We start from the raw sequence: 24,867 nt of genomic DNA, 5'->3' as shown, positions 1-24,867 counted from the left end.
TATTGCTCATATACACAGAAATATTACTGTGAAATTTTTTTTTATCGGTACATAATTGATCATAGCTCCCATCCAAGGTCCCTTTCAGAAAAACACTTAAAAGCACTTAACTCATTACCAAATAGTGATGCCCATAAAAAATTTGGCATACATATTATTTTCGGTTCATCTTTGGTCATAGCTCCCATACAAGGTTCTCTCCCGAAAATCACTTAAACGCACATAACTCATTACAAAATTTTGATATCCATACATTTAGCACAAATATTGCTCTTATATAAATAAATTACACTATAAAATTGTTTTACGATCGGTCCATATTTGGTCATAGCTCTCATACTAGGTCCCCTCCAGAAAATCACTTAAATGCACAATATTCATTACTAAATAATGATATAGATACAGAATTTTGAAATTTTATCTTTATATACATAATTGGTCATAGCTTCCATGCAAGATCCTTTTACGACAATCTCTTAAACGCACATTACTCATTCGGTCGGTCCCATGCAAGGTTTCCTTCAGAAAATCACTTGAACACACATTACTTATTACTAAATTACGATATAGATACAAAATTTTACTGAAATATAGCTTTTATGTACAGAAACTTTGCTTAAAGAATTTTTTACGATCGGTCTATAATTTGTCATATCTTCCTACTATATTGCTCCTAAAAGCAATTTAATCGTATTTAACTAGTTGCATTATCAATTTGTGTAGAACAAAATTATATATATGTATTTTGAAAATCCTTAAATCTTTCACACACATGCACATTATTAAATATCGTTAAAGCATATCTTAGGACGCTATAAAAATATAAAAGAAAATAGGGTTTGTAATGTTCAACAAATCTTTGAATGTAACAGATTTTAACTGTTTAAATCTTGGGGATTTTCTATTTAAGACATGAGAAAACTTATTTCTACAAATATTTGATCAATTAAAAACGTATTAATATAAAAGTAGCTGGTGGAGGATATTTAAGATTCGGTTCAGCCGAATATAGCACTGTAACTTATTATTCATTAGCTTTTATACATCCACACTAAAGTTTTGACTGAATTTAGACACCACTTATTAAATCCGAAGAAATAAGGGTCAAATATCGTTAGATGTACAAAGCAGATACCCAAATAATTTTACTTATTAAAATATCCACGTCTTCCTTTAATTAAAAAAAATTCGGAATTTGTAAATGGTAAATGGAAAATGTGTGCTGGAATTATTAAAAATTATTAATTAATTTGAAAAGCTTAGAATCAATTTATCCAAATTTTATATGAACAATGCTTTATATGCATCGTTTGAGAGGTCTACCTACACTATCGGACAAAATAAAGTGCAAAAGTACTCATGTTATATTCTTTCAGCGAAAAATCTGTTAAATGATTACTGAATATGGAATTTTTTAAAATTCATTTAGTTTATATGCAATGCTACAAAAATTACAATAAAACAAAATAATTCCACCTAAAATTTTCTGTATAACATCCAAAATTAAAGTAAATTCACCTTTTTGTCGGACAAAATAAAGTGTAAATTTTATATATCATTATTTAAATTTTTTGTATATCAAAATTTTTTATCTATTTTGGTTCTGATTTGAATATCTGGATCTACTTAAGCCATTTTTTTAATTTTTTTACCATTATTATTCGCAATCGCCTTCCCTTCCCCTTGCTTTCCCCCATACGATTATTTTCAAATGAAATCCGTTTTTGTTCGCTATTTCAGCAGAATTTTTTATCAATTGTGGTCAAAAATTAATCTATTGGATTTAGGGCGATGGTCTGAGTAGGTCATTCCAATTTTTCAGTGTTTTTTTTTTCTTACAGTAATGTTTTTAACCTTTGTCGTGTGTTTGAAGTCATAAATCTGTTGAGGCATTAAGTGTCCCAAATCCATTTTTACGGCATTTATTTAAAAAAAAATTATTTAATACGCTCGTGAATTGCTCAATTGTTATTGTTTACTCCATCTTCACTAAGATTCCCGCTCCTAAGGTTGAATAACGTACCAATACCGATAGCCCCCCACCATAATGTTTAAAACCTGGGGTATTGTTTTTAAAATATTGTATATTGAAGGGTTTAACTCACACTCATTGTCGACATTTTAAAATTTTCGGTACAAATTAGGACTCATCTGACTATCTACGCAAATTTGAGGTAAAAAATACAAAATTAAATACTAAAACCGAAAAAAAATTTCCATGCTTTTAAATGTGTTGGTGAAAGATTGAACGTATGGGTCAGTTGACTCTTCGTATGTGTTTAATTTTTAATGTTAGCTGTGGGGAACCTAGGGGAAATTTATTCAAAAAGCTCTAGTGAACACTATGTGAGCATATTACAGTCAAATCTTAAGATCAGTGCCTTCGAAATGGACTTGGGCAACTTTATATCTCGGAAAGATAATAAGCTTAAGCGCTTGATAAAGTTAAAAAATAGCATTACTTTAGGAAAGAACACTGAAAATTTAAATAAGTTGCTCAGAGCACCGCCCTAAATCCAATAGATTAATTTTGGACCACAATTGATCAAAAAATTCCGATGAAATAGTGATCAAAAACGGATTTCTTTTGAAAATAATCATATGCGAAAAGCAAGGGGAAGGAAGGGCGATTGCGAATAACAATGGTGAACAAAATTACCAAAATGGCTTAAGTAGATCCAGATATTCAAATCAGAACCAAAATAGATAAAAAATTTTGATATACAAGAAATTTAAATAATGATATATAAAATTTACACTTTATTTTGTCCGACAAAAAAATTGAATTTACTTTTATTTTAGAAGTTTTACAGAAAAATTGTAATTACAATAATTTAGTTTTATTGTTATTATTGTAGCGTTGTATATTAACTAAATGATTTTGAAAAAAATTTCCATATTCAATAATCATTTAACCGATTTTTCGATGAAAGAATATAGCATGAGTACTTTTGCACTTTATTTTTTCCGATAGTGTATATAAGATTTGAAAAGGTGCTGTCTTTCGGGACACTCTAATGAGTAGTCAAATACATATCTTCATGGTTTTTTTTGGATTTGGGCTGCATTTGAAAAATGAAACCGAATTTATATCAAGATAATTTTTTGATGGCATGTTTACTTGATCATAGATTTTTATTGTTATCTCGATTAACAATTAATTTAAATTTTTTATCTATATATATATGTGGTATTGCGCCATCTAGGTGTGACTTACCTTACAAAACCCTCAACATATGATGCAAGTTATATCATCTGTTAATCTAGTTCTTAAGCGAATGTAAACTTAAAATGAATTAATAAAAAGTCACTTATAATTCAACTGCTAAACACGATACATCATAGTGGCGACGAGCTCTGATAAAAAAATCCAACAGTGTGTATAGCAAATAAATAGAAACCGTTAATTTTTCTAGCTGCGAATACCTTTTGTATATAAGGTAGTTTTTATATAATAAATATTATATAAATAAGCAGATTTTCTGCATAAAAAAATCGTGGAATTTTAGTGGGTTTATATTTCAAATTGGCATAATGCCTGGACCAAGTGATACAACAATAGCTCACAACGGGAGTCTTTTTGCAACATCTTTGGCAACTGGTATAAGGGAATTCCGGACGGGTGTGGATCGGTGGTCTCATTGGCAAGAGGTGTTGGATTCTCATTTTGTGGAAGCAGCAATAGAAGAAGACCGCATAAAAACGTCAACGTTGTTGAAGGCGGTCGGTCTTGAGGCATATGGTTTGTTAAGGGAACTGTGTTTCCCTGATTTACCTGCCAAGAAGAAGTATAATGAATTATGTGGCATGTTAAATCAATATTATTCACCCCCAGTGATCATTTTTCGAGAGCGTAGAAATTTTTTTGACGCCAAAAAGAAGAGTGATGAATCAGTAGCAGTGTGGTATGCACGTCTTAAAAAATTGGCAATGGAGTGTAAATTCGAATAATACAAATACAAAAGAATAATACAAATACTGAACGGGGAAGCAAAAAGTATAACACCAACAAGAATAAAGAAGAAGCGGCTGGTAGCAGTAAATACAACAAACAGTTTAATGTGCATGAGAATAACGGCAATAAGAAGAAAAAGAAGAAGTGTATTCATTGCGGATGGAAGAATCACGCTAGCGACAAATGCAAATATAAAAACAGTATTTGTCATAAGTGCAACAATTTAGTAAGTGTTTGTAGCTCTAACAAAATAAATGTACTTCAAGTATCAAATAATGAGTTTCATAACAAAAATATTTTTGAAAATAATAATGTTGATGACGATAATGCTTTTTCTATTTATAGTGTAACGGATCAATGTTCTGCTCCATTTCAAGTATCAATTGAAGTAAATAAAGTAATGATCAATTTTGTTTTGGATACTGGGGCTGCTTGTTCGTTGATATCCAGTGAAATTTTTCATAAATTTTTTAAGGAACAGAAATTAAAGCCATGCGGTAAGAAATTGTGTGCTTACGGTGGAGATGTCATAGATGTTATTGGTGAGTTTTTAGCAATGGTAAAATTTCGTGGCCAAGTTAAAAATTTAAGTTTTGTTATTACACACACACGTAGCCCACCTATTTTAGGACGTGATTTTATGTCGATGTTTGATATCGCCCTCTCAAATGTCAATTTAATAACGGACATAAATGAGTGTGTACTAAGTATAAAAAAACGGTTTCAAAATGTTTTCAAAGAAGAGTTAGGTTTATATACTGGTGGCACAGTAAAGTTAAATTTAATGGGAAACGTTAAACCTATTTTTTGTAAACCTAGACCGGTTCCGTTTGGGTGGCGTTCAAAAATCGAAATACAATTGCAAGGCTTAGTTGGAAAAGGTGTATTGGTACACGTAGATAATTCAGAGTTGGGCACACCTCTGGTACCCATTATTAAACCAAATGGTCAGATCCGTATTTGTGGGGACTATAAGTCTACCATTAACAAGTATTTAGAAGATGTTAAATATCCTCTTCCGTTGATTGACGAGTTGTTTGCTTCTCTTCGTGGAGAGCTTTTCACGAAATTAGATCTTTCAAACGCTTATAATCAATTGGCTTTATATGAAGATTCTCAGTTGTTGTGCGCTTGGAGTACCCATTTGGGTATATTCAAAATGACTCGCTTGCCATTTGGGATTAAACCCAAAGCGGCTATTTTTCAGAAAACAACTGAGAATATTTTACGTGGCATTCCAAACGTAGTTAACTATTTGGATGATATTATCATCACCGGTCGTAATTTTGAGGACCATGTTAAAACTATTGAGTTGGTATTAAGTAAACTATCGTCAGTTGGTTTGAGACTTAATAGTGACAAATGTGCATTTTTCAAAGATAAGGTATCATATTAAGGCTTCAACATTGACCGTTTCGGTTTAAGTATTAATAAAGATCGTATTTCATCAGTACTGTATGCGCCAGTCCCTAAAAATGTATCGGAGGTTAAAGCGTTTGTGGGGGTGCTGAATTATTATTCAAAATTTATTTATAATTTTGCCAATAAGATGTCACCTCTTTATGAACTTTTAAGAAAAGATGTAGAATTCAAATGGTCGAAATCTTGTCAAAAGGCATTTGAAATTTTAAAAAGGGAGGTAACTTCGGATAAAATATTGGTTCATTTTAACCCCAAATTGCCTATATTACTTTCAACCGACGCTTCCAATTGCGCAGTAGCTGGAATTTTATCCCACATTGGAGCAGATGGGTCAAAGAAGCCCATAGCATTTGTTTCTCGTGCGCTAACAAAAACCGAAATAAATTATAGCACTATACAAAAGGAGGCGTTAGCTATTGTGTTTAGTGTAACAAAGCTTAGACAGTATTTGCTCGGTGTTCATTTTACTTTAGAGTCAGATCACAAACAACTTTTAGCCATTTTTGGAGAAAATAAAGGTTTGCCAGTGATGGTGGCAGCTTGGATCCAAAGATGGGCTTTTATTTTATCCGGTTTTAATTACACCATGCGTTATGTTAAAGGTACTGAAAATTCTGCAGATAATCTGTCTCGGTTTCCTCAACGTGAAGTTGAAGAGGGTAGTGAAGACTTTGGTTTTATTAACTATATTAGTGGCGATAATAAGTTAAATTTAAATTTTAAGATTATGGCTAGGGAAACTAGGCGCGATCCTACCTTATCTAAAGTCAAAGAAGCCATCCAGTTCGGGAAAATTATGTCATTGATTGGTGAAGAATTTGTCCCTTTCATTAATCGTAAAGATGAGCTTTCGGTAGAATACGATTGTATTTTATGGGGTTTCAGAGTGGTGGTTCCACTAAAGTTACGTGATAAAGTTTTGCGACAATTGCATTATTCGCATTTTGGGATTGTGAAAACCAAATCTCTAGCTCGGTCGTATGTATGGTGGCCTGAAATAGACCACGATATAGAAAAATACATTTCTAATTGTATTCCATGTAAGATGAGCCAACCAAGTCCTGAGAAAAGTCCATTAATGCCGTGGAGGCCTACGGATTCTCCTTGGTCTCGGCTACATATTGATTTTGCGGGTCCTATTAAGGATTTCCATTTTCTTTTAATTATTGATTCGTACTCAAAATGGGTCGAAATATTTAAAACAAAAAGTATAACATCAAGTTTTACTATCAGTAAATTGCGTGAAGTCTTTGGAAGGTTTGGTTTAGCTGATATTTTAGTAAGTGATAACGGCCGACAGTTTACTGCGGAAGAGTTTCAGGTTTTTATGAAGGCGAATAATATCAAACATATTTTGACGGCTCCGGGCCATCCGGCTTCCAATGGTCAAGCCGAAAATTGTGTTAAAACTTTTAAAGAAAGTCTTTTGGTGAAAAGTGAAGGTGAAAATATAGATGAAATAATGAACACATTTTTGTTTGATTATAGAACAACGAAACATTGTACTACCGGTGAGACTCCGGCTAAATTATTGTTAGGCAAGGAGGTAAAGACCCGCTTTAGTATGCTTAGTCCACCTTTAGTAAAAAACAAAATTGTTGAGAGTCAATGGTCAAACATCAAGAATCATAAAGATTATTCGAATCCAAACAAAGCTTCATGGCAAGAAGCTACAGTAAAAGAACGTCTAGGTCCGCAATCTTATCATTGCATTTTAACTCGAAATAACAGAATAATTAAAAGACACGCATATCAAATGATTAGTGGCACACAGAATAAATATGACAATGCTGAGGTTAACGGACAAGGAGCTTCTAGTACTTCCACTGATAAAAAGGCATCAGATCCTGATAAATCAGCTTCTGGGGAGGTTAGCGGAGAGCAGAACGTTACTCCGAGGCATAAAGAGAGTATTTGTCGAAATTTAAGGCGTTTGAAACGTCCTAATTACAAAGAATAACCAGGTATATGATGAAAATTTATATATATATAAAAAAATTATTCTAGCTTTCTATATATGTAACAGTAAAAAAGAGAATAATTACAATAAGTTACATTTACATTTTTAGTACGTAAGATCAAAATTTAATGAATTTCTTAACTATTATTATTACTTATGTTATAGTATTAATAAACCTCGGAAGGGAGTTGTGGTATTGCGCCATCTAGGTGTGACTTACCTTACAAAACCCTCAACATATGATGCAAGTTATATCATCTGTTAATCTAGTTCTTAAGCGAATGTAATCTTAAAATGAATTAATAAAAAGTCACTTATAATTCAACTGCTAAACACGATACATCATAATATATATAAAAATGAATGAGTGTTTATTTGTTTGTGGGTTTGTTTGTTTGTTTGAAGTCTATAGACGGCTAAACTGCTTGACCGATTTTCTTGAAATTTTCGCAGTGCCTTCCTGTATGTCTGGAAGGAACTATAGGCTACCTTTTATTTAGAAATTTTAAGTGGGCGAGGTGCCACGCCTACATCCTAAATAATAATTAAAAGTTGCATATCTCAGTGGCATATCTGAGCTAGAGTCCTCAGATTTTGTATGGACAACTTTGACATCCATATGAACATATGTGGAAAAAATGGGCGGCCTATCTATAGTGGGCGTGACACCTCCCATATAATTAAATCATAAATTAGTATATCTGAGAAAATATAACAGTTAGAGTTCTCAAATTTTTCGGAGCTACTTTATTAACAACTTGAATATTTAGGACAAAAAATAGGCGGACTAGCAATAGGGGGCGAGGCACCTCCCATATGAATTAAATAAAAAAATTAGTTTATCTGAGAAACAATTAGAGCTAGAATTTTCAAATTTTGCAGGAAGAACTTTAAAATCCATGTAAACATGTGGGGGAAAAACGGGCGGACATTCTTTAGGGGGGCTTGGTACCTCCCATATGAATTAAATGCAAAACTTTGTATATCTCAGAAACTATTAGAGCTGAAATACTCAAATTTTGCACGAATAACTTTGGCATAAATGTGAATATTTGGGTAATAAATTGGCGGACTAGCAACACAAACTATTAGACAGACCTGGGATAAGTGCATTAAATATGTTAATGCATTAACAATTTTTTCAACATTAAAAAAAAATAAATGTTAATGAAAGTTTATTGCATTAACATTAACATGGGTACATTTAATGCATTAAATTTGCATTAACATTAAATATTTTTGAACTTAATGCATTAATTTTACATTAACATATATAAAATGAAAGTGTGTATGTATGTATGTATGTATGTATGTATGTATGTATGTATGTATGTATGTATGTATGTATGTATGTATGTATGTATGTATGTATGTATGTATGTATGTATGTATGTAGTATGTATGTATGTATGTATGTATGTATGTATGTAGTATGTATGTATGTATGTATGTATGTATGTATGTATGTATGTATGTATGTATGTATGTATGTATGTATGTATGTATGTATGTATGTATGTATGTATGTATGTATGTATGTATGTAATGTATGTATGTATGTATGTATGTATGTATGTATGTATGTATGTATGTATGTATGTATGTATGTATGTATGTATGTATGTATGTATGTATGTATGTATGTATGTATGTATGTATGTATGTATTTATGTATGTATGTATGTATGTATGTATGTATGTATGTATTAGTGAATGGTATGAAAAGCTGATAATCGATTAACGATTATGCCGATCAACTATTTTCGAGTTGGATTTTTAGTCGATTAATCGAACCGAATAATCGATTTTTAGTCGATTACGGTATTTTTATTTTAATAATTTTTTTAAATCAACTTAGATTGATTTTCTTCTTTTTTAATTAAAAACACATTAATATATAGTTTATATTTTTAAAAGAAAATTTTTTATTAAATTAATTTTTTATTATCATGAAGAAAACATTTATTACAAAAAAATAAAAAATTTAAATTATTATTAAAAATCAAATATTTACAAAAAATAATTTTAAGTTATTTTTTATTTAAAAGTAAAAGTGAAAAGTTAAAAAAATGCAATTCAATTTTATTTTCCAATTAAAACCTCAAATCGTTATTTAGTTTGATTATATAATTGATTTTTATTGATTTTTTAAAATATAAACAAAAAAAGCAATTTTTTTAATTAAAAAATGTAAATAATTTTAATAAATTAAAATATAATGAAATAATTTTAATAAATTAAAATATAATGAAATTAACCGAAGTACACACAAAATCATTAAAAAATACAAACAAAAACAATATTTTTTAAGTTTATATAAATATATAATTTTGATAAAGTTTATATACATATTAGTTTTTTAAATATTTAAATTTTTCATTTAAATAGTATTGTTTTTGTTTGCATTTTTAAATGATTTTGTGTGCACTTTGGTTAATTTCATTATATTTTAATTTATTAAAGTTATTTACTTTTTTAATTAAAAATAGTTTTTTTTTTTGTTTATACTTTTAGTTTTTTTGTACTTTGGTTTATGTATTATTTTTTTTAATACGTATTTTAATTTTTTATTTAAAAAATATTGTTTTTGTTTGTAATTTGTTTATTACAATGTTTAACAATTTTGAATATATTATTTTCTCCATTTTTTAGTTAAAAATGTTTTTTTGCTTGTATTTTTGGTGTTTTTGTTTGTACTTAATTAAAAAAAAACAAAAACAATTTTTTTGTTTAACCGAAATTAACCGAAGTACACACAAAATCATTAAAAAATACAAACAAAAACAATATTTTTTAAATGAAAAATGTAAATATTAAAAAAAAATAATATATAAAGTTTATATAAATATATAATTTTGATAAAGTTTATATACATATTAGTTTTTTAAATATTTACATTTTTCATTTAAAAAGTATTGTTTTTGTTTGCATTTTTTTAATGATTTTGTGTGTACTTTGGTTAATTTCATTATATTTTAATTTATTAAAGTTATTAACTTTTTTAATTAAAAAATTGTTTTTTTTTTTTTTTTTTTTGTTTTTACTTTTAGTTTTTTTGTACTTTGGTTTATGTATTATTTTTTTTAATACATATTTGAATTTTTTATTAAAAAAATTTTGTTTTTGTTTGTAATTTGTTTATTACAATGTTTAACAATTTTGAATATATTATTTTCTCCATTTTTTAGTTAAAAATGTTTTTTTGTTTGTATTTTTGGTGTTTTTGTTTGTACTTAATTAAAAAAAAAACAATTTTTTTGTTTATACTTTTAGTTTGTTTGTACTTTTGTTTATGTGTTTTATGTTTTTTTTTAAATATTTACATTTTTTATTTTAGAAAATTATTATTTTTTTTGTAATTTGATTTATACAATATTTTACAAATTTGAATATTTTAATTTTTTCCATTTTTTAGTTAAAAATTGTTTTTTATTTGTACTTTTTGTGTTTTTGTTTGTACTTTAGTTTAATTCAATATTTTTGATTTCTTAAAATAACCATTTTTTTTGTTTATACTTCTTGTTTGTTTGTACTTTCGTTTATGTATTTTATGTTTTTTATTAAAAAAGTTTTTTTTTGTAATATTTAAAAAAAAATAATTAAATACATATTTACTTAATTAAAAAATATATTTTTTGTTTATACTTTGTGTTTTTTGTTTGATTATACTTTTATCCCCGTATCAATGGCTAATAACATATAAAAATCCTACAATAAACCAGAAATAAATTTATTAAGCGTTTTCCAAAATTTTTATATATTTTTTAACATTTAGGAATTACCTTTTCTATTTCTTAAACCAGTCTTCTTCCGATATATTTTGTAAAAATAATTGTTGATCCAGATTTTCTGAGGACAGTCTGTTTCTTCGCTGGGTTATAATTAACCCAGCTTTCGAAAACAATCTTTCGCACGGGACTGATGTAGCTGATGTAGCTGTACAAGTTTGGGTAAACTTGTTTGTACTGTTCCCACTCTTCGATTGGATTAGTATGTCTAGGGCATACTGGGCGTTTTAAATATTGCGCCAATTCAAAAGGAATACCATTATCCTCATTCACAATTATCGTCTCATTTTGAGAATCCACTAGATCGTCGTGTATTTGCCATAAACAATTAGAATCACGTGATCTTTTGGGAGAGGGGGAGGATGGTCATCATTTGAAGTTTGATTGATTTTTTCTAAATATTTTGCTAGTAAATAAAAGAAAACAGAGTTAAAAATAAGTATGTGTTTTATATTTTAAAAGTAACCTACCTATTCTACCAATCGCCGCTTCAACATTACTTTCTTGGTGAAAGTGAATTTTTTTATAACGAGGATCCAACAAAGTGGGAACGCTAAGTATTGGGTGCTCCTCAACTTTTGAAAATCTATCATTAAGATTGAGTAGAAGTTTTCTTCGCAAGTCAAATGCTGCCCCTATTGGCAATATATTTTCAATATTCTGTTAAGAAAATTAATATTTTTATGAGTTTTTTAATTTGTTAAAAGTTTATATTACTAAAAATTAGAATATATTAAGAAATAAACCTCTGAAAAATGATTATTAATATATGATTTATAAATAGAATTTTGAAAAATATGATCATTGATGCAATAAACTTACGTTTTTCAGCAATTTAAGTAAAGGAATTACTTTGCTCGCTGTTACGTTTTTTTCAGAACATAATTCTTTTGTTACGAGAAATAAAGGTTTTAAAAGTTCCTTTATTTCAACTAAACTATCTATTTCGTCCAGCGATATATCGTTAGGTGGCTTGCATGTTTTTTCAGAAATTAGTTTTCGGACTCCAAATACCGTTCCACCATCTCATACAACGAGTTCCAGCGTGTTTTAATTTCCTGGATAAGCCTTTTTGGTTGCTTGCCACTTTCTTTTTGAAGGTCATTCAAGTATGTGCTTGCTGCCTCGCTTTTCTTGAAAAAGCAAACAATTTTTTTAATTTTATTTATAATTGATTTTAATTGTGAATGCCCAGTTTCATCACTTATTTCATCTTCATCAGAATTTTCCATAACCGGCAATTCAGCCTCTATGTTTGGCGTATAAAAATCGATTGATTTTATAGCCACTAGGTTGAGCAACGTTTATGCTTGTCTGCTCCAAAAACGGAACGACATGCCCCTACAATATTTGGACCATTATCCGTTACTACAGCCGCCACATTATCTTGCTTGATGTTCCATGACTTACATATTTCATTTATGGCAAATTCTAAATTAGAGATAGTTATTTGCCAACAATATGCCTCGCCCCAATATCCACAGATTTTAATTCAATACCTGAATTTATTACATCTTAATTAACAATTTAAATAGAGAGCTATACAAATCGGTTGTAAGAACGATATTTTTTGCAGCACCTAATTGATCAAAAACTTCACTTTTGAGTTTCTGATATTTCGATTGCATCATGTTTTCCCTGGTTTTGAGGCAAGGAGCTTTGTAAAAGGGCTGAATAACTTTGCAAAATTTCGTAAAACAATATTTTTTGTAAAAAATTATATAAAAATTATACTTTTCGAATAAATGATATTTTTCGAAAAAATCATATTTTTCGTAAAAATTGTGTTTTTCGTAAAAATGATATTTCTCGTAGAATCAATATTTTTCGAAAAAATGATAGTTTTCGAAAAAATTGTGATTTTCGTAAAAATGATATTTTTCGTAGAATCAATATTTTTCGAAAAAATTATAGTTTTCGAAAAAATTGTGATTTTCGTAAAAATGAATTTCTCGTTGAATCAATATTTTTCGAAAAAATTATAGTTTTCGAAAAAAATTGTGATTTTCGTAAAAATTATATTTCTCGTAGAATCAATATTTTTCGAAAAAATTATAGTTTTCGTAAAAATCGTGTTTTTCGTAAAAATTATATTTTTCGTAGAATCAATATTTTTCGAAAAAATTATAGTTTTCGAAAAAATTGTGATTTTCGTAAAAATGAATTTCTCGTAGAATCAATATTTTTCGAAAAAATCATATTTTTCGTAAAAATTGTGTTTTTCGTAAAAATGATATTTCTCGTAGAATTAATATTTTTCGAAAAAATTATAGTTTTCGAAAAAAATTGTGATTTTCGAAAAAATTATATTTCTCGTAGAATCAATACTTTTCGAAAAAATGATAGTTTTCGTAAAAATTGTGTCTTTCGTAAAAATTATATTTTTCGTAGAATCAATATTTTTCGTGAAAATGATGTTTTTCGTAAAAATGATATTTCTCGTAGAATCAATATTTTTCGAAAAAAATGATAGTTTTCGAAAAAATTGTGATTTTCGTAAAAATTATATTTCTCGTAGAATCAATATTTTTCGAAAAAATGATAGTTTTCGTAAAAATTGTGTTTTTCGTAAAAATTCTATTTTTCGTATAATCAATATTTTTCGAAAAAATTTTGATTTTCGTAAAAATGATATTTTTCGTAGAATCAATATTTTTCGAAAAAATTTTGATTTTCGTAAAAATGATATTTTTCGAAAAAATTATAGTTTTCGTAGAATCAATATTTTTCGTGAAAATGATGTTTTTCGTAAAATTATATTTCTCGTTAAATCAATATTTTTCCTAAAAATGATAGTTTTCGAAAAAATTGTGATTTTCGTAAAAATTATATTTTTCGTAGAATCAATTTTTTCCTAAAAGTGATGTTTTTCGAAAAAATTCTGTTTTTCGTAAAATTGGATTTCTTGTAGAGTCAATATTTTCGTAAAAATGATATTTCTCGTAGAATCAATATTTTTCGTAAAAATTATATTTCTCGTAGAATCAATATTTTTTATAAAAATTATGTTTTTCGTAAAAATTATATATTTTTCTTAAAAAATATATTTTTTCGTAAAAGTGATATTTTTTAAAATAATGTTATTTTTTCGTAAAAGTGATATTTTTTAAAATAATGTTATTTTTTTGAAAAAAAAAAATATATTTTTTTTAAAAATTATATTTTTGTAAAAATTATGTTTTCTTAAAAATTATACTTTTCGTAAAAATTATATTTTTCGTAAAATTATATATCTCGTAGAATCAATATTTTACGTAAAAGTGATATTTTTTCGAAAAAAATATATTTAAAAAAAAATATTTTTCGTAAAATCAATGTTTCAGTATTTTCCACTTACCTCATTTTGGTTGGACTCCTCATCCGATATATTTATTTCATTTAAGTCTTCTTCAGATTGGGGCTTTCCTTTATTTGTCACAATTTTATGGGACCTCTGGAGGTGTATTGATAGGCTAGATGTGCTTCCGCAAAAGGCCAATTCCTTTTTGCATACGCAGCACCTAGTCTTTTTCCCCGCACAAACTTTTTTAAAATAGTGCCAGACGTGGCTAGGCATAATTATTTTTTATTGCCTTTTTAATTAAAACCGCAATTGGCTTTAACACACTTCTTTTTTTATATACTTGTTTAAAAACTCACACTTTTTACGCAGTTCACAACACTTCGGTTACTTTGGTTTACTTTTGATGTTTTTATCACGGCTGCCAATATAAAACATCATGCTACTAGCTTTTTGTAGTGTAGAACAACCCACGCTATTTTTTTGTAGTGTAAAACACCCACGCTTATTACTAAACAGGGTTGAATTTTCGATTAATCGATGCCATATAAATTAAATACAAAAATTCGTTTATTTTGGAAATTATTATAGTTAGAATATTAAAAATATCCACGAGTAACATTAACATCCATGTAAACATTTTGGGAAATAAATTGGCGGACTACCCATGAGGGGAGCAGTACCTCCTATATCTATATATATAAAAATGAAAGTGTGTTTGTATGTATGTATGTTTGTTTGTTTGTTTGTGCTTTATAGACTGCTAAACGGCTGGATCGATTTTCCTGAAATTTTCACAGTTTCTTCCTGTATGTCTGGAAGGAACTATAGGCTACTTTTTATGTTGAAATTTAATGTGGGCGACGTGCCACGCCCATATTAAGAATATATTAAATTAGTATATCTGAGATAATATAATAGTTAGAGTCTTCAAATTTTGTCGGATCAAATTTAGTATCAATATAATTATTTAAGACAAAAAGTGGGCGGATTAGCATTAGGGGGCGTGGCACCTCCCATATAAATTATATAAAAAAATTCGTTTATCTTGGAAACTATTATAGTAAAAATATTAAAAATTTCCACGAGTAACTTTAACATCCATGTAAACATTTTGGGAAATAAATTGGCGGACTACCCATGAGGGGAGCAGCACCTCCCATGTTAATAAAATACAAAAATTGGTTTATCTGGGAAACTAATAGAACTAAATTCTTCAAATTTTGCACTAAGTACTTAAATATTCATCTGAACATTTTGGAGAAAAAAGAGCGAACATTCGTCATGGGGAACTTGGAGCCCCCATATAAATTAAATAGGAAAATTATTATATCTGAGAAACTATTAGAGCTACAATCTTCAAATATTAATTGAAGAACTTTGACATTAATGTGAACATTTAGAGAATAACGGGCGGACTTTCAATGTAGTCTTGGCACCCCCTATATGAATTAAATACAAAATTTCGTATATCTGGGAAAATATTAGATTTTTTTTTAATTTGTCATCGATTACATTAAAATATTAATTAACGTTCGGAAAAAATGTATCTCTGGAAAACATTACAGTTAGAATCTTCAAAATTATTAAGAAGATTTTTTATTGATAATGATTTTAGGGTAGCAAAGCACACTGGGTATAGCTAGTATATATATAAAACAGACTGTTTGTTTGTGTGTTTGTTTGTTACGCTTTCACGGCAAAACTACTGAACCGATTTACATGAAATTTGGACCGCTAATAGGTCTAACCCCAAAAGGAACAATTGGCTATATAAGATCTTGATCGGATGCCACCCCCGTTTTTACGCCCACTTTTTGTGAAACTATTGTTACACCAATCCTATATATATATAACAGACTGTTTGTTCGTTTGTTACGCTTTCACGGCAAAACTGCTGAACCGATTTACATGAAATTTGGACAGCTAATAGGTCTAACCCCAAAAGGAACAATCGGCTATATACGATCTTGATCGGATGCCATGCCCCTTTTTACGCTCACTTTTTGTAAAACTATTATTACACCAATTTTACAATCACAATATGAAAAACTTCTAAACCGATTAACCTGAAATTTTGCTTATACCGATAGGTATAAGCTTGGAGAGAACTATAAGCTATATATAAGAACTTGATCCGATGCCACGCCCTTTCTACGCCCGATTTTTATAAAACTATCCTTACCTATATCTTATCCTATAATTATATGAAAGAGAATGTCTGTTTGTTACGCTTTCACGGACAAACTACTGAACCGATTTACATAAAATTTCGAACACTAATAGTTCTATTCTAAAGTAGAACAAGAGCCTATATAAAATAATGATTTGACGTCACGATTCTTTTTATGCTCACATTTTTCTTAATAATTGTTTTAGAAAATTTTCATTCGAGACTTACAGAAAACTACTGAACCGATAGGTCTTATCTTGTAATGAACAAACGTTCTTGTGAGTGTGTCTGGTTAGGACTAAAGCAGAAACTACCATAAATTATTACGGCATCACAATGAGATGGTAAATGTTATTGACGAATTTTGCTCTTTGTCAAGATAACAGGACTATAGGAGCCATTGCTAATGCTAGCGATCAGTCGGGTGGGGTGGGATTCTTGTCCTTGAAATCTCACTTGTCAATAACTAACTTTGCTACATAAATGTTGTTATAGACTCCTAAATAACCTAAATGGATAGGAATTGATCATAACAAAAAAAGATAGAATGTAAACCCCTTATTTAGATCAAAATTAACGGAAAATTTAAAGCAAACACATCAATCGAAACTTAAAAAAAAACTTAACTAGATCTCTCCAAGATGTTGTTTGGTAGAGACGCGCCTCAAAACCCTCCCTGCCTATGATCTTAGTAGCGCTAAATAATATCCTAAGATCCCACTTTCAATTCACCTATACATCCACATCACATATCAGTAAGAAAAACTAAAATGTATTAGTGATACATAATATAATTCATTTTATTATTGAGAAAAAATCTATTCAGGAGTTGAAAAAAAACCCGACGAAATTCTTAAAACTATCTTACATTACGGCCTTATTTATGTTATACAAAAATTCTTAATTACGAAAGTATATAGACAAGTTATACAATTTTAGAAAAAGAAACTTATATATGAGATGTTTCCTATTGGACAATTCTTAAAACATCTATTTACTAACTGTGCCTTTGGAAAAAAAAATGAAAAAAAAAACTGTTCTTAAAAACAAGTAAATGATTAAAAAAAAAATACCAAAAAAAGTGTATAGAGTTTTGATTCTTTTAACTTGCTGCAAAATTTACCAAAGCAAAATATAGTAATCACCAAGTATGTGAATATATTTGCGAAAAAAAATTAAACTACACTTGTTTTAGTATTGGGATGTAAACAACTTAAATATTATCTGAACTTAAAAGTTAAGAATCATAAGGATTTCTTTAACTTTTAAGTCTTTGTATATTTAACAATAAAATTTCTGCATTAATTCAAATTGCAGGCTAACAAAACTGCAGTCAATTTAAGAGAATGTTTCAATGTTTAAAGTTTCAGTGATAATTAACATTGATCTCTATTTTTAAATTGAGTGTTGTTTTATTAACAGTATTTGCTGAACATACGTACATACATAAACAAGATAATAAATTAAAATTTTGCTCACACTCACCCAATTATTATTATGTACATATATAGCGTTTGTAGAGGCCTCTGCAACTGCTTGTACTGGAGAATAAATATGTATGTATGTAGGAATGTGCAAAAAGAGTTACACGCTTGAATTATTAAGGGTATTCACTGCAGATAATTATTTTGTAATACTTAAGCTATATAAAAAATTAAAAATATTTTAAAATTATTTAATATTACATAAACGACTCAAAAATATATTTTCATGTGCGATATTTATAGTTAACGTTATTTTAGCTGTTTAAAAAAAATTTATTAGATTTATGCCAATTAAATTAGTTAATTTTGTATTTTAATTTAAATTTTAAAGATTATAGAATAATTGTAGCTTTTTTTTAAATTTTTAGCACTTATTAAAACTTTTAAGTATTTAGGTATTTATATAATTTTAAGATTTTTTTTTTTTTTTATAAATTTTTTTTTTTTTTAACTAATTTCCACGTTGAAAATGTATTTTTGAGTGTTCTTTTTTTTTTTATTCAATTAACACTATAGTTACAAAAGTATTTTCAAACACCATGCCAATAGCTCGAGATTCCCAATGTTACTTTTCCGCAATTTCTCGCCAGGAGCAATATAATTAGGGGTTTGGAGAAGTTTATTTATGTTATTTTTTTTAGATTTCGTTATTAGAAAATATAATTTTAATTTTGCCTTCATATAAATTTTTCATTTGCAATTGATTTTTATACACATGTCTCCAAGTTCTGATATAATAATAGATATTATGCATATAATACTCGTATAAGAATGTTAATCTCTTCGGGGTGAAAAATTAAATGATCTGGAGCAGTTGTTAAATGTTTCTTCTCTCCCCTTTTCTTAAGAATTTTTTAGGAATTTATGGTAATTTGATACACATATCAATATACATATATATATATGTTGATCGCAACCTGCTGTTAATGTGAGCAAAAGCTTAACAGGCGTATGTATGTATATGCAAAGATATAGCGTGATTAAAAAGAACAGTGGTGGCCCCTTATTTGAGTCCACCACCAGGAAAAAATATTTTTCAATCCTTGTAAAAACTAAGAACAAAAAGGGATGATTTCGATCTATCCGGATTTTTTTTTTTTTTTTTATATCGAAATGAGTAATTATCAATATAATGAAGAACTTTTATCCGACGATTTAATCGCCAATAATTTTTCCTTAATAGATTTTGACGATAATTAAGATAACTTTTGATCGATTAAGTTAGTGGTCGTCGAAATAAGATTTTTCTGGATTTGAATTTCACTTAGAACAATAACTCCACTTTCTTAAAAAAAAATTATTTGTTCTCACTATCTTGCAATTATGCGTAATGATGTTGACTCGATCACAGCAAACCGGAAAAGGAGTTATTAATAGCAAACTATAATTGATAACAACTCTGTTATGTGAAATGTCATAGTAAATATTGCCAACTTATGTTATTAGCATTTTTTTTTTTTTATTACCAAAACTTGCAATTATTTGGGCAAAGAAATTATCCATCTAACTTATTGTAGTATCATCTATTTATTGGAAAATATGTACTAACATGAACACTTTAAACAATATCAATTGCCATCAAATAGTAGCAATGAAATGTCCTAATGATTTCTATAACTGTCTGAAAATTTCCTAGTTAAAACGGTCATTCCTATTCTGAGAATTATTCTTATCTATTATTATTTAAGGAAAATTATAGTAAACATTAAAATATGTATAAAAATTTATGATCGGTATGTAGTTATTTTCTTTTGTTTTGTTTATAACACTATTTACAGAACCTTTGTAATGTAAATTATTTTAAGCAAAATGTTTTCAATCATCAATCTCGTGTAAATATGTATATATACATGTACCTTTGCAGATGTGTTGTCTTGACTGCAACATGCTTACTAATTTAACATTTTAGCTCAGACATCAACCTATGTTGCTACGTCTGATCATGTATAAACATTGTACTGGGAGAATGTTTACAAAAGGTTTATGTATGTGTGTGTAGAGAACACTAAGAATAATTTTATTGTAGTATGTATCGATATGGTGTTATAAAAACTTTTACTATTCTGATTGTACCAAAAGAAACTAATAATACAAAAGAAATAAATAGTAATACCATTTGACTCCAATACGAAAAAAAATATCATCAACATTGCAATTGTAGCTTGAATTGGTCACAACAAGGAAAAGGAAATAAAATTAATATTCCATACAAAGCTTATACAAAAGTATTTATATACATTTTTGACATACAGAATTTCTTAATAAAATCTTGCCTTACAAACCGCATAATACGTGGATTTTAATCAGAAGTATTAGGAGGAAAAAGCAAGATTAAGAACGAAGATCTTTTGCATGATATGTGCCTAAAATCTTCCCCTCCATATCCTCGAGAATATAATAGTTGTTGCCAACTTTTTCCCTAATTTTAGATTTAATAAAAGAAGGTGCTAATTTAGCATTAAATTTCTTCTCTAAATTTGATTGAGCAAAATTCCGTCTAAATACGCATTGTCCAATTTCATAAGTAATTGGTCTCGCTCTTAAATTATACAGATTTTTGTTTGTCTCATAAGCTTTTGTGATATGTTTTTGAAGATCGTTACGAAGCAAATTGAGTTTATCATTATTTTCCAATTTAATTGTTGATTCATTTAGACAGTTTAGCTTTCTAAGGAGTTCATATGAACTACCATGAGTAACCATTTCTTGGCCAAAAACAGCAAAATATGGAGAACATTGAATGGTCTGATGAACCGAGTTTCTCAGCGCACAGCTTATAAAACTTAAATTCTGATCCCAGAGGGATTGATCTTTTTTCAGATAGGAACGAATACCTGCAATAATTGAGCGATTAACCCTCTCAGAGGCGTTTGATTGCGGGGAGTATATGGCCGTATAAGTATGTTTGATACCCAGGGCTGTGAGAAACGCATTAAAATCGTTCGCTTTAAATTGCGATCCATTATCACTAACAAGGGTTTCTGGTACGCCATACGTATGAAATATTTCCTTTAAGAGGAAATCCTGAATTACAGCGGACGTAAACTTTTTCAACAGACATAGCCAATGGAATTTCGTCATATGGTCAAGTACAATGAATATACCGATATATCCTTTTTTGCTACGTGGATACGGGCCTAAAATATCGACATAAAGCCGTTGAAATGGTCGAACACTTATTACTTGATTACCCATATTTGGTTTGAGAATATTATTGGGAGCTTTCGATTCCTTACACGTATCATAGTTTCCTATATAGTTCCTAACATCCCGAACAAGACCTGGCCAATAGAATTTTCGCCTAATCAATTCTAAGGTCTTTACCATGCCTCCATGGGCAGCAATAGGGGTATTGTGAAAACGGTGCATAAGGGTATTTCTTAAGTTTTGTGGTATCCAGAGTTTCCATGCATCATGATCCTGTTCTAAGTTCCCTGTGTAATGCGATGTCCTTATATAAACAAAATTATCTACTACTTTTATGTCAGGAAATTTACTACTATTGTCCTGTATCTTCCTCTTTAGTTCAGTGTAGTCTTCGTCATTAAAATGAGGGGATGAAAGATCTATTTCAGGTTCCATATAATCTATGACAGCTATTTCTTCGAACGGAAACCTAGACAGGGCATCGGGTACCACATTATCCTTTCCCTTACGATGACTAATGGAAAATTTGTAACCTTGGAGCTTCCAGACCCATCTCGCTAACCTTCCCGTCACATCCTGTTGCTTCATTAACCAAACTAATGAAGAGTGGTCAGTAATGACTTCGAATTCTTGAAGTTCCAAGTAACATCGGAACTTCTTTATAGCCTCTAGCGCTGCTAAGCATTCGCGTTCGGTGACGGAATAATTGCGCTGTGCAGTGTTTAACTTTTTCGACATGAAAGCTATTGGTCTTTCGTTGCCGTCATCGTCAAACTGCACAAGCACAGCACCGATGCCAAAGTCGCTTGCATCGCAATGTAAGTAAAATTTCTTTGAAAAATCAGGATTTGACAGGATGGGAGCGGAGGTTAATAAGTTTTTAATAAGTTCGAAGGATTCCTGGGCTTCTGGGGTCCAACAAAATTTCCTTTTAGTGGACAGTACCTCGGTTATTGGGAAAACGATAGAAGAAAAATTAGACACAAATCTTCGGTACCAACCTGCCAAGCCTAGGAAGCCGCGAACCTGCTTGATGTTCTTCGGTGTTGGCCATTTCCGGATTGACTCTACCTTGTCAGGATCCGTTTTAATACCTCCATTTCCTATTATATAACCTAAATAGTTAACCTCTGTCACACAAAACTTTGATTTGGAAATGTTAAGTGTAAGGTTTGCCTTCTTAAATTGTTCGGCTATGCGAACAAGGACAGATAGGTGTTCATTGAAATCTTCTGAGACGATTATTAAGTCGTCAAGATATCCGAAGACTGAATAGCGAAGGTCAGGCGGAATCAAACTGTCCATAAGGCGACACATTGTTGACGGAGCATTACAGAGCCCGAAAGGCATTACAACAAACTGGTATAATGGCCTTCCCGGTACTGTAAATGCTGTCAAAGGCTTTGCATCTTCCGATAAGGCGATTTGCCAATAGGCATCCTTAAGGTCCAGTTTTGATATTATATTGGCCTTTGGTAAGCGGGAAAATATACCTTCTATACTGGGTAAAGGATATGCATCCTTTTTAGTAACCTCATTCAGTCTTCTCGCGTCCAAACATAACCTCACTTTATTTGGTTTTACTACAAGCCTCATGGGCGAACTCCATGCGGAAGAAGAAGGCTCTATAACTCCTAGCTCTAACATCCGATCAATCTCCTTAAACATTAGTTTTTCGACGGCAGGGGAGATGGGATAGAAGCGTTGTTTAACTGCTTTTGCTTCACCCACATCGATGTTATGTGTTATGAGACTAGTTCGTCCTAAACCTTGTTTCTCAAAATTTGGAAACAAGTTAATAATCACCTCGAGTTGGGATCTTTGAGCTGAGTTTAGGGGATATTGAGATAAAGTACTTGTATCAGACTTAACATCAGGAGAAATAGTATTACAATTAACTAATTCAGACAAAACTTTTGCTGGACTTTCTCGGACAGACGAATATATTACGGAACTGAAAAATTCAGGAGCTAAATTAAAACTTTCCCAAAAATCTAAGCCTAAAATAAGCCTTTGGGTAATAGAAGGAACAACTAAAATTTTTAATTTTTTAACCTTATCTTTGAAATGGACATCTACATTTAAAATTCCACGGACTTTTTGCACGCTACCATCGGCAGTTTTGACGACAGACTTTAAGGGACTAAATTCTGGAAATTTACAAAAATCAAAAAGGGCTAGATCGGAACCAATGCAAGACACATTTGCACCAGTGTCTAAAAGACCAAATTCAGAAAAAGTTAAAAATTTAACAGGTGCATAGTAACGTTTGTCAGATGTGTTGTTAACAATAGTAGATAGAATGTATTTAGCACTAAGTTTTCGATTTTTGAAGTATTTACGAAGCCTAACCGTCGAACGTTTTGGTTTACTATCAGGACAATTAGAAATAGAATTTACTTCGAAAATAGCTTTTCTTTTCTCTAAATATTTCTGTAAACGTATGTGATATGGTACTAATGGATAAATAATTTTACTAACATTTTCCTTGTTGTTGCTATTATGATTTTGATTTGCGTTTTCGTGGTTTAAAATTACAATATTTTCAAAAGATTTCAAAGTAGTATTGTTGTTGGCATTTTCTAAATTTTCACTATTGGCTTTCGAACTTTCATTGGGAATATTAGGGGCTGAGCTAGCCGATTCTATGGTTGATTTCGAATATTGTTTTGCATCATTGAGTTTTTTGACAGATTTATTTTCTTGTTTGCACATCTGGTACATTGGGGCTTATAAGTATTCTTCAGCCCACAACCGTAGCAGAAGATTATACGAGGTTCCAGACAATCTTCCCAATGATGACCGGATTGATCGCAGTTCCAGCATTTTACTATACCAGAAGATTGCTGAACAGCATCGACCCTCGTGTTCAAGATTCTGGTCTGTAATATTAAGCTCTGAAGAGTAATCGACTTCGGCAATTTGTCTTCGAGCTGGGAAAGATTGAGAATATTTATTTTGAAAGTTTTTTCTGAAATAATCGTTGTCCAATAACTGCTCTCTCATTTGCACTAATTTACGCAAATGAGCAATTGAGTATATTGGCACGTAAAGAAGTTCATGTCTTATTTCCGGTCTAAGGTTACGACTTAAGATTTCTACCAATTCCGCTTCCGGAATAGGGTTTGAAAGCTTATCTAGTAGACCACAGACAGATTCGTAGAAGGTCTCAAAATTTTCGTTTGGCTTCATTTTTCGGTTCCTTATTTCCTCATGAATATCAAAGGGTGATCTAAATTCCCCATATTGGTATTTTAAAGCATGACAAAATTCCTTCCAATCTACAAATTCTACCTGTTTGTGGTAACGCCAAACCCACTCTCGAGCTCTACCAGCTAGTAAAATGTGTAAATTTTTACATACGAAAGAAAAGTCATTGTTGAAATTCTCCCTAGTTAAACACCCTACTCTATAAAGAAATTCGTCTACACTTATGCCATTACTAGAGCCATCAAATTTTATATTCCAATTTTGGATTATAGATGTAATTTTATCTGAACGAATGGCAAAGTTTTCGTCAAATGAGACATAATTATGGGAAGCTTGGCGAATGTTTGAATTTCTATAACGGTTATGAGTATAATTTGTAGAATTAGGAAGATCTAAAGGCTGTCTAGCGTGTGAGGGTGGGAAATTTCTGTTATCCATGGGATTTTGA

The 24,867-nt window shown here is 29.9% G+C and overlaps 2 protein-coding genes and 1 long non-coding RNA gene across 3 annotated transcripts; 2 read left to right on the top strand and 1 right to left on the bottom strand.

Annotated features, from left to right (window-relative positions):
* Window positions 1-3,534: 3,534 nt before the first annotated feature.
* LOC119614285 lies at window positions 3,535-3,951 on the top strand. Its single transcript, XM_037970425.1, has one exon. It carries the CDS (start codon window positions 3,535-3,537, stop codon window positions 3,949-3,951), a length of 417 nt encoding a protein of 138 aa, XP_037826353.1.
* Window positions 3,952-5,504: 1,553 nt separating this feature from the next.
* LOC119614284 (uncharacterized protein K02A2.6-like) lies at window positions 5,505-7,337 on the top strand. Its single transcript, XM_037970423.1, has one exon. It carries the CDS (start codon window positions 5,505-5,507, stop codon window positions 7,335-7,337), a length of 1,833 nt encoding a protein of 610 aa, XP_037826351.1.
* A 3,639-nt stretch (window positions 7,338-10,976) lies between these two features.
* LOC119614283 lies at window positions 10,977-12,741 on the bottom strand. Its single transcript, XR_005232317.1, has 3 exons — window positions 11,596-12,741; window positions 11,120-11,531; window positions 10,977-11,045 (listed from the first exon to the last, which is right to left on the bottom strand). It is a non-coding gene; the product is annotated as an uncharacterized LOC119614283 (long non-coding RNA).
* Window positions 12,742-24,867: the final 12,126 nt, after the last annotated feature.

The sequence above is a fragment of the Lucilia sericata genome, unplaced genomic scaffold, assembly GCF_015586225.1.
Source record: "Lucilia sericata isolate MDLA Ls3-8-SP2 unplaced genomic scaffold, ASM1558622v1 Contig002759F_arrow, whole genome shotgun sequence".
Lineage (NCBI taxonomy): Eukaryota > Metazoa > Arthropoda > Insecta > Diptera > Calliphoridae > Lucilia > Lucilia sericata.
This window is presented reverse-complemented; position numbering and strand designations above follow the sequence as displayed.

Excerpts from the sequence above, each read along its gene's own strand:
- LOC119614285 (XM_037970425.1), top strand. The coding sequence starts at position 3,535 with ATGCCTGGACCAAGTGATACAACAATAGCTCACAACGGGAGTCTTTTT.
- LOC119614284 (XM_037970423.1), top strand. The coding sequence starts at position 5,505 with ATGTCACCTCTTTATGAACTTTTAAGAAAAGATGTAGAATTCAAATGG.